Here is a 10,000-nt window from a genome sequence, read left to right as displayed (position 1 = left end):
CTCTGGGGGGGGGAAGGAGGGGTCAGGGGTGGGGGGTCCTACGAGCCGGGGGGGGTGGGGGGGGGACAGGGGTACGGCCCCATTTCTGTGGCTGGGTATAGGTGAAGGGACGGAGGGTGGCACAGCAGCTCCGGTGTCCCCCCCCACCGGGGGCTGGTGGCACCCCAAATCCCCCAGCCACGCTCCCCACGCCCTGCTGGGCCACGGGGGGGTCATGGGGGGGCCGGGAGAACATGGGGTGCCGAGGGGGGGGGACTTGGGGGGCGAGGGGGGACACGTGGTTCTGGGGGACACTAGGGGGAACACGTGGTGCCGGGGGGGGACTTGAGGGGGCCATAGGGGAGACTTGGGGGGCCAGGGGGGACACGTGGTTCGGGGGGGGGACATGGGGGGTCAGGGAGGACACATAGTACCAGGGGACACTCGGGGGGCCAGGGGGGACATGTGATGCCGGGGGGGCTCGGGGGGGCCAGGGAGGACATGGGGGGCCAGGGCAGAGACTTGGGGGGCCAGGGGGGACACGTGGTGCCAGGGGGAGACTTGGGGGGGGGCAGGAAGGCCATGGGGGGTCAGGGGGGAGACTTGGGGGGACACGTGGTGCTGGGGGGCACTCGGGGGGGCAGGGAGGATGCAGAGCATCCCTGCAGGACTTGGGGCTGCCCACAGAGGGGGGGCCCCAGTGCCGTTTTTCGGGTACCCTCCTGCTCTGCCTCCAGCTTATTTTTTGGGGGGGGGGGAGCCACCACACCCCATTCCCCCCCCCCCACACACACACACCCCCCCAGCACTGCCGGAGCATGGGAGCGGTCAGCAGGGACCCCCCGGGGACCCCCCTCCGGGGACGACAACGCGGGGGGAAAAGGCGGCTTCGATGGGGAAAGAGGGGGCCGGGGTGGAGGAGGGGGCCCCCCCATGCCCCCCCCGCCCCCCCCGCGGGGCTCACATAGTAGAGGAGGTCTGTCCACCCTTCCATGGTGATGCACTGGAAGACGGTCAGGACGGCGAAGAGGATGTTGTCGAACTGGGTGATGCCGTAGTTGGGGCCCTCCCAGTACTTCTTGCACTTGGTGCCGTTGGGGCAGATCCGGGCCGGCTCGTCCGTCCCGCAGGGGACCTCCACCTTGATCTCGTCTGGGGGGGGGGGGGCACGGATCTGGGGTTTGCTATGGACCCCCCCCCAGCCCAACTCGGACCCCCCTTCCATCCCTGCGTTCACCCAGGGGGGGTTTGGGGTCATGGGGTGACCCCCGTGGGGCTGTCAGAGCCCCCTGCACCCCCCCTCAGGCTGTGTTCACCCGGGGGGGGGGGGGGTGGGGTTGTGGGGTGACCCCTATGGGGCTGTCAGACCCCCCCCCATCCCCCGCTCAGGGCTGCGTTCACCCGGGGGGGGGGTTGAGGTCATGGGGTGACACCCATGGGGCTGTCAGACCCCCCCCAGCCTGGACCCCCCCATCCCTGTGTTCACCCAGGGGGGGGGTTGGGGTTGTGGGGTGACCCCTGTGGGGCTGTCAGACCCCCCCCATCCCCCCCTCAGGGCTGTGTTCACCCAGGGGGGATTTTGGGGTCATGGGGTGACCCCCATGGGGCTGTCAGACCCCCCCCATCCCCCCCCAGCAGCCTCCTTGAGTGCCCCCACCCCCACCGTGCTGACGCGGCTGCCGTGCAGAAATAGCTCCCGCCAATTAACGGCATCTTCATCAGGGGAGAGAAGTAATTAGGCCGTTCCATATCGGGTGCGGGCCACGGGCCCAGGGAGATGGGGGGGGGGGGGGGAAGGAGCCGACCCCCCCCGGCCCCAGTCCCAGCCCCACGGCGGGTGCTGAGCCCCTCCCCAGGGGGGAAACTGAGGCAGGGCAGGGGCGGGAGGTGGGCAGGGAGGGGCGGGGGGGGCAGGGGGGTTGGGGGGGGTTGGGGGGGGTTGGGGGGGTCAGACCTACCCGTCACCAGGTCGAAGCAGGTGGTGTGGAATTTGCCCATATAAAACTCTAATCCTATGATGGCGAAGATGAGGATCGCGAAGAAGAGGAGGAGCCCGATCTGCAGCAGCGGGATCATCGCCTTCATGATGGACTTGAGGACGACTTGTAAACCTGCGCCAGACGGGGCTGAGCGGCTGCGGCCCCCCCAGAGACCCCCCCCCGAGCTCCCCCCACCCCCCCCCCGCCACTCACTTGGGATCCCCGAGACCAGCTTGAGGGGCCGGAGCACGCGCACGGCCCGCAGCGTCCGCAGGTCGAACTGGGAGCCCACCGTGGCCAGGATGCTGCGGGCGAGGGGGGGTCAGCGGGCAGGGAAACCCCCCCGCCCCCACCATGGCCAGTACCCCGACCCGGCCAGGGACCCCCCACCGCCGTGCCACTGTGGTCACCAAGAGCCCATGGGCCACTGTATGCCAGCTGGGCCACGCGCCCCCCTACGGGCTGTGCCACCGTGGCTACCAAGAGCCCCCACGGGTCCCAGCAGTGTCACACATCCTCTGTGGGCCACCATGTGCCACACGGCTACACTGGCACAGCCATGATGAGCCCCCACATCCCCACTGCATGGCCACGAGCCCATGGCCGTGCTGTCACGGCCACCAAGAGCTCCCATGTCCCCACCACATGGCCACTGTGCCATCATGGCCACCAAGAGTCCCCACCACACGGCCACGAGCCCACGGTCATGCTGTTATGGCCACCAAGAGCCCCCACGTCCCCACCACATGGCCACGAGCCCATGACTGTACCATCACAGCCACCAAGGGCCCCCACATCCCCACCACACGGCCACAAGCCCATGGCTGTGCCGTTATGGCCACCAAGAGCCCCCACGTCTCAGCTGGGCCACGTACCTCCCCACAGGTCCCAGCAGTGTCACACATCCTCCATGGGCCACCATGTGCCCCATGGCTACACCGTCATGGCCATGATGAGCCCCCATACCCCCACTGCATGGCCACGAGCCCATGGCTGTGCTGTCATAGCCACCAAAAGCCCCCACATCCCCACCACATGGCCACAAGCCCACGGCCATGCCATCACGGCCACCACAAGCCCCCACATCCCCACCACACGGCCACGAGCCCATGGCCGCGTCGTCATGGCCACCAAGACCCCCCACGTCCCCACCACAGGGCCACAAGCCTATGGCCATGCCATTATGGCCACCAAAAGCCCCTACATCCCCACCACACAGCCACGAGCACACGGCCATGCCGTCACGGCCACCACGAGCCCCCACGTCCCCACCGCACGGCCACTGTGCCATCACGGTCACCAAAAGCCCCCATGTCCCCACCACACGGCCACAAGCCCACGGCCGTGTCATTACGGCCACCAAGAGCCCCCACGTCTGAGCAGTGCCACACATTCTCCGTGGGCCACCACATGCCACACGGCTACACCGGCATGGCCACCGAGAGCCCCCACGTCCCCACCGCACGGCCACTGTGCCATCACGGCCACCAAAAGCCCCCACATCCCTACCACAGGGCCGTGAGCCCACGGCCGTGCCGTCACGGCCACCAAGAGCCCCCACGTCCCCGCCGCAGGGCCACGTGCCCAGGGCCGGTGCCGGCAGCGCGGGCGGCAGCGCTGGGCTATATTTAGCTCCTCCGGGCCGAGCGCGGCGGCGCTGCCGGTGCTGACGCCGGAGCTGGGCCCAGCCCTGGGGCTCGCAGCCCCCGGCCAGCACCAGCCCGCGGGTCCTCAAGGAGCCGGGTGGCAGTGGGGGGGTCCCAGGAGCCCGGACGCACCCCGGGGGGCTCATTGACGGCCCCACAGCCCCCCCCAGCACCGCAGAGGGTCCCCTCCTGCTGCCTGTCGCCACGGCAACCGGCCGCCCCCCCCCATCCCCATCACCCCCCTTCATCCCGCCGCGGGTCCCCCAAGTTCATTCATCCCCCCCCCCCCCGTTGCCCTGGTGATGCTGCGGCTCATTCATTGGGGGGGGGTGGGCGCTGAGGCTGGGGGGGGGCAAGAGGGGGGCAAGAGGTGGGAGTGGGGGGCGGGGGGTGCAGGGGGAGTGGGTGGGGGGTGCAGGGAGCGAGGGGGGAGCTGGGTGCAGGAGGGGGGGGAGTTGGGTGAGAGGGGGGAGCTGGGGAGGGGGTGGGGAAGGGCAAAGGGAAGCAGCCAAAAAGCAGCCGCTGAGGTGGGCGAGTGCCGGGGGGGCCGCGGGACACGGGGGGCAGGGGCCGAGCTGTCCCCCCGCCGCTCCCTGCCTCAGTTTCCCCAGCAGCTTCTCCCAGTGGGACACACCGGGGGGGGGCCGGGGGGCTGCTGCGGCCGGCGGGGGGGGGGCAGCGGCCAGGCGGGGGCTTGGGGGGGCCGTCGCCGAAGCGCCGGTGAGTGGCAGCGCCGGGAAATATTGTGACAGCGCTAAGAGGCACTTGCTGCCGTGGGGAAGGGGACGAGCGCCGCAGGCGATAATTAACGTCTCGCCCGGGGCCCGGTGACGCCGGGATCAGCCGCGGGGGCAGCCCCGGGCACACGGGGGCCCCGCGCACGCGTGTGTGCATGTGTACGGGCACACGCGTGTGCGGACGTGTGCTCCGCGGCGCAGGCTTGGGGGGGGGGGTGTCCTACGGCCTGTGCGCCCACGCCTGGGGCTGCTGCCGGGCGCGGGGCTGACACGTGTGTGGGGGGGGGGGGGGGACATGTCCCCCCGCCATGTCCCCCCCGTGTCCGCGGGGCCTCACCCGGTGAGGACGACCACGAAGTCCATCACGTTCCAGCCGTTGCGCAAGTAGGAGCCTTTGTGGAAGGCGAAGCCCAGCGCGATGATCTTGATCCCCGCCTCGAAGCAAAAGATGCCGATGAAGTACGGCTCCGTGTCGTCCTGGGGACGGGGACAGGCGTGAGGTGACGGGGAAGGGGACACGGGGATGCCCCCCCCCCCCCCCGAACACCCCCAGCCCTGGGGGGCAGCTGGGGCAGTCACCGGTCCCATCGCCCCCCTCCTCTCGTGGTGCCACGGGGCGGAGGCGGCCGCCGCTCCCGGCGTGGCCCAGATTCCCAGTGAGGAAGAAACTGGGACACTGGTGGGACCGGGGGGACCGGGAGCCGCGGCCATCGTGTGCCGGGTGCCGGCTGCGGGTGGTGCTGGCTGGCAGCTGGGCCCGGTCCTGCCACCCACGCCAGGGGACCCGCACCAGAGCCTCAAAGGTGGCCAGGGACCCTCACTAGAGCTCCAAAGGTGGCTGGGGACCCTCTCTGGAGCCCTGGAGGTGGCCAGGGACCTTCAGCAGAGCCCCAAAGGTGGCCGGGGACCCTCATCAGAGCTCCAAAGGCGGCTGGGGACCCCCACCAGAGCCCCATAGGTGGCCAGAGACCCTCACCAGAGCCCCAGGGACCCTCACCAGAGCCCCAGAAGTGGCCACGGACCCTCGCTGGAGTCCCAAAGGTGGCCAGGGACCCTCACCAGAGCCCCAAAGGTGGCCAGAGACCCCCACTGCAGCCCCAGAGGTGGCCAGGGACCCTCGCTGGAGCCCCAAAGGTGGCCAGGGACCCTCACCAGAGCCCCAGGGGTGGCTGGGGACCCCCACCGCAGCCCCCTGCCAGCCCCGCGCTCACCAGCCGCTCTGACATGGGGGTCTTGTCCTCGTCGGGCAGGTGCTGCTCCAGCGCCAGGACGATGCAGTTCGCGATGATGGTGGCTAAAATCATGTATTCAAAAGGAGTGCGGCCGAGTCAAGGAAAACCCGGCTGGGCCGAGCCCGTGGGGGCCTGGGGTCCCCCCACACCAGCCTGGCTGGGGAAACCGAGGCAGGAGAGGGGCCGGTGGGGCGCCCAAAGGGAAGGGGGGTTCGGGACCCCCCCACGCCGGCAGCAGTTGGCGGCAGGGACGCGGGGCCCGGCTGCCACCAGCGCCCACGTGCTCCGCGGCTCATTAATTTCCCCATCAAAGGCGCGACCCGGCGGCCCCGGCTCCTCGGCACGAAGCCTCTCGCCCGGCGGGAGCCGGCGGCGATCAAAGCGCCTTGGTGACAGCGGGACCCGGGGAGACCTACACGGCCCCCGCCCGGCCCCGCCGGCTCCCGAGCGAGGACGCCGCTGGCGTGCGGTGCTGCCGCCGGGACGGGCGCGTGCTTCGGGGTCTGCGGTCGCTGAGCACGTCCCCCATCCCGGCCCACGGCGGCAGCGCCGTGCCCGTACCCTGCCCCGTGGCTGCGGCACCACGGGCGGGCAGCGGTGACGGCCGAGCAGGGGCTGGGGGGTTCGAGACACCCCCCTCCCCGTCCTGCAGCCCTGTGGCAACTCCTGCGCCGCGTTACGTGGCTGCAGAGCGGGACCCCCCGGTTGTGCTGCCGGCCCCGCGCAGCCATCAGGAGCCACAGCCGGCATGGCTACCCAGCTATCCAGCATGGCTATCCGGCACGGCATGGCTATCCAGCATGGCTATCTGGCTATCCAGCATGGCTATCCGGCACGGCACGGCTATCCAGCATGGCTATCTGGCTATCCAGCATGGCTATCTGGCACGGCATGGCTATCCAGCATGGCTATCTGGCTATCCAGCATGGCTATCCAGCATGGCTATCCAGCACGGCTACCCAGCTATCCAGCATGGCTATCCGGCATGGCATGGCTATCCGGCATGGCTATCTGGCTATCCAGCATGGCTATCCGGCACAGCACGGCTATCCAGCATGGCTATCTGGCTATCCAGCATGGCTATCCAGCATGGCATGGCTATCCAGCATGGCTATCTGGCTATCCAGCATGGCTATCCGGCACAGCACGGCTATCCGGCACAGCTATCTGGCATGGCACAGCTACCCAGCATGGCTATCCGACATGGCACAGCTATCCAGCACGGCTACCCAGCTATCCAGCATGGCTACCTGGCACATCACAGCTATCCGGCACGGCTGGCCAGCATGGCATGGCTATCCGGCATGGCAGGGCTACCCGGCCCAGCACGGCTATCCAGCACGGCTATTCAGTGTGGCACAGCCCTCCGGCATGGCACGGCTACCCGGCCCGGCCCGGTTATCAGCCACAGCCATCCAGCACGGCTACCTGGCCTGGCAGGGCGATGTGGCACAGACATTTGACACGGCTGGGTGGCCTGGCACGGTTACACGGCATGGCAGGGCTGCCCGGCCCAGCTCAGCTGCCTGGCACGGCTATTCCGCTCAGCCACCCAGCGCGGCACGGCTCTCCGGCACAGGACGGTTATCTGGCACAGCGCTCTGGCACGGCGCGGCTGCCCAGCACAGCACGGCTCCCCGGCACAGCTCCCCGGCATGGCACGGCTCCCCGGCACAGCTCTCTGGCACCGCGCACTTATCCGGGGCAGCAGAGCCCCGGCCCCGGCGGCCAGCCCAGCACGGCGATGCAGCGCAGGATCTGGCACAGCGCGGCTCCCCGGCACAGCACGGTTATCCGGCACAGCGCGGCTCTCTGGCACGGCACAGCTCTCTGGCCGCGGGGACACGCACCCAGGGCCAGCTCTGCCCCCCCCGAGCCGGGACACAGCCCCGGGGGGGCCCTGGCAGTGCCCACCGGTGCCCTGTGCCGTGCCACCACCCACCGCGGGGAGCCGGTGCCCGGCGGGACGGGCTTTGGGGCGCAGTGCGAGCATCCCCCCCCCCAAAACCCCGGCCAACCGGAGCTCCCCCCCCGCCGCCCCCTCGCACCCGGGGGCTCCTCCCCGCCGCCACGAAGCCCCTCGGCCACCACCGGCCACCACCGCACGGCCCCGTGACCCGGTTGGCACGCGGCAGCAGGCCCCGGTATGGCGGTGGCGATGTGCCGGGCACCGGGTCCTGCCCCCGGGGAGGCCACAGCCAGGACGGTGCTGCCGGGGGCGGGGGTGGGGGGGGAGAACCCCGTCCTGCTGCGGCACACCACGGCCACGCCACGGCCACACCAGATTTGCTTCCACGCGGCAAAAAAAATAAAAAAAACCCCCCACACCACCCCCCCACCCGCCGGGATTCGGTCCCCGCGCCGGCAGCACCGTCCCCGCACCGGGGCCGACATTTCGGTGCTGCGCCCGCCGCGTCCCCCCGCCGCCCATGGCCACGGCACCGCGGCTGCGGCGCACACGCCCAGAGGGGCACCGGCAGCACCCGCTGCCCAAACGCTCCCCGGTTTCAGGGGGGACCCCGAAAGGCTCCGGGCAGGAGCGCGGCCGGGCCGGACCTGGCGGTGAGCCCGCGGCTGCCTCGGCAGCCCCCCAAAACCGCGTGGTGCCCCCCAGCCCGCGCAGGGCCCTCCCGGCCGCGAGGAGCGGTGACAGTGGCGCTTTTTGGGTGACAGGGGCCCTTTTGGGGTGACGCTGCCTCGGCCGAGGGTTTTGGGGTGCAGGAGGAGGGGGGGGGACAGGAGGCACCCAAGGACAGCGGGGCTGGAGCTGCAGCCCCACAACGATGCCCCAAAACAGCCCCGCACCCCCAAATGCCCCAGCAGGTCAGTCCTGGGGGGGGGACACGGAACCTGGGGACACCCCGAGTCCGGGGGAACCCCGGGGTGATGGAGAGGGGCTCTGCTGGCTCTGGGGGGGCTGAGCCCAGTGCCGAGGGGTGCAGGGACATGGGGATGCCAGGTCAGCCCCCCCCCTCCCCAATTAGGGCACCGCGAGATGCTGGTGCAGTGGGGTGCCCCTACCCCCAGCCCCCCAGAATGAGCTGGACCCCCCCAAACCCATCGGGCAGGGCCAGGGACTGGCTCAGGGCACAGCCAGGGGGACGGAGGAGGGGGGCAGGGGACGGGGTCCCCAACATGGGGATGGGGACCCAGGGCAGGGCAGGGGGATGGGGCTCCCAGTGCAGTGATGGGGGACCCCAATATGGGGACGGGCACCCCAACGCAGGGCAGGGGGACAGGGATGGGGAGCTGGTGCAGGGCAGGAAAATGGGGTCCCCAACGCAGGACAGGGGGACGGGGACTCCAGCGTGGGGATAGGGGACCCCAACATGGGGATGGGGAGCCCCAATGCAGGGCAGGGGGATGAGGATGTGGGATGGGGACCCCAATGCAGGTTGGGGGGACGGGGACGTGGGACAGGGACCCTGATGCAAGGCAGAGGGACAGGGACATGGGATGGGGACCCCAATGCAGGTCAGGGGGACAGGGACCCCAGTATGGTGATGGGGGACCCCAATATGGGGATGGGGACCCCAATGCAGGGCAAGGGGATGGGGACATGGGACAGGGACCCCAATGCAGGTCAGGGGGATGGGGACATGGGATGGGGACCCCAGTGCAGGTTGGGGGGATGGAGACCCCAGCATGGTGATGGGGGACCCCAATATGGGGATGGGGAGCCCCAATTGGGGACGGGGACCCCAATACAGGTCAGGGCGACGGGGACATGGGATGGGGTCCCCGGCGTGGGGACAAGGAGCCGGCGCAGGCCCCGGGGCGTGGGGTGCAGGGTCGGGGGGGGGGGGGGAGGGCCGGGGGGCGGATGGCATGCCGCGGGGCGCAGGGGGGGCGGTGGTGGGGGTCCCCCCAAAGGATATGGCCATTCGGTGATCTTTTTGGCGTATTTCCTCACCACGTTGTCCTCGCTGAAGAGGAAGAGGGAGCGGTTGACCGTCAGGCAGTTCTGCCGGACGGGGATGGGGTTGTAGAGAGCCATGGTGCGGGCTCGCTGGGCCATCGACTGCTTGTACATCCTCTGCGCCCCGGGGGGGCCGCCCTGCCGAGGGCCCCCCGCGCCCCGGCCCCCCGCCGCGGCCCCGGGGCCGCCGCTCCCGCCGCCTCCTGCCCCGTAACGGGCCGGCACCTCGTCCCCGAAGCGAGCCATCCTGCCGAGAGCCGCGGCTTACGCTGCTGAGGCCGGCGCCGGCGAGGAGCTCATCACATCCCATGGGCCGGGGGGGGGGGTTGGGGAGGGGGGGGGCAGCGGGGGGGGGGACGGACGGACGGGCCGGGGTCCGTCCCGGTCGCTCAGGCGGCGGCGGGGACCGGCCCGGGCATCCTCGCTCTGCGCCCCCGCGGCGGGGGGCGGCGGGCGCTGCCCCCCCGCAATCCGGCAGCGGGGGGGGGGTGTGGGGGGGGGTGCGGCA

The 10,000-nt window shown here is 71.0% G+C and overlaps 1 protein-coding gene across 2 annotated transcripts in view; it reads right to left on the bottom strand.

Annotated features, from left to right (window-relative positions):
• CACNA1A (calcium voltage-gated channel subunit alpha1 A) overlaps nt 1–9,743 on the bottom strand; it is a 29,591-nt gene extending 19,848 nt beyond the window's left edge. For both annotated transcript variants that reach the window (XM_074857472.1, XM_074857473.1), the window contains exons 1-7: nt 9,453–9,743; nt 5,553–5,659; nt 4,679–4,818; nt 2,172–2,263; nt 1,938–2,090; nt 944–1,131; nt 1–2 (exon numbers count right to left, since the gene is read on the bottom strand). The exon at nt 1–2 is cut by the window's left edge and continues 102 nt beyond it. In XM_074857472.1, the coding sequence (XP_074713573.1) occupies nt 1–2; nt 944–1,131; nt 1,938–2,090; nt 2,172–2,263; nt 4,679–4,818; nt 5,553–5,659; nt 9,453–9,738 (968 nt within the window). In that variant the 5' untranslated portion in view covers nt 9,739–9,743. The remainder of the gene's footprint in view (nt 3–943; nt 1,132–1,937; nt 2,091–2,171; nt 2,264–4,678; nt 4,819–5,552; nt 5,660–9,452) is intronic.
• Nucleotides 9,744–10,000: the final 257 nt, after the last annotated feature.

Source organism: Strix uralensis, unplaced genomic scaffold (genome assembly GCF_047716275.1).
Source record: "Strix uralensis isolate ZFMK-TIS-50842 unplaced genomic scaffold, bStrUra1 scaffold_219, whole genome shotgun sequence".
NCBI lineage: Eukaryota > Metazoa > Chordata > Aves > Strigiformes > Strigidae > Strix > Strix uralensis.
Note: the sequence above shows the minus strand (reverse complement) of the source record. Positions and strands in the feature narration are given on the sequence as shown.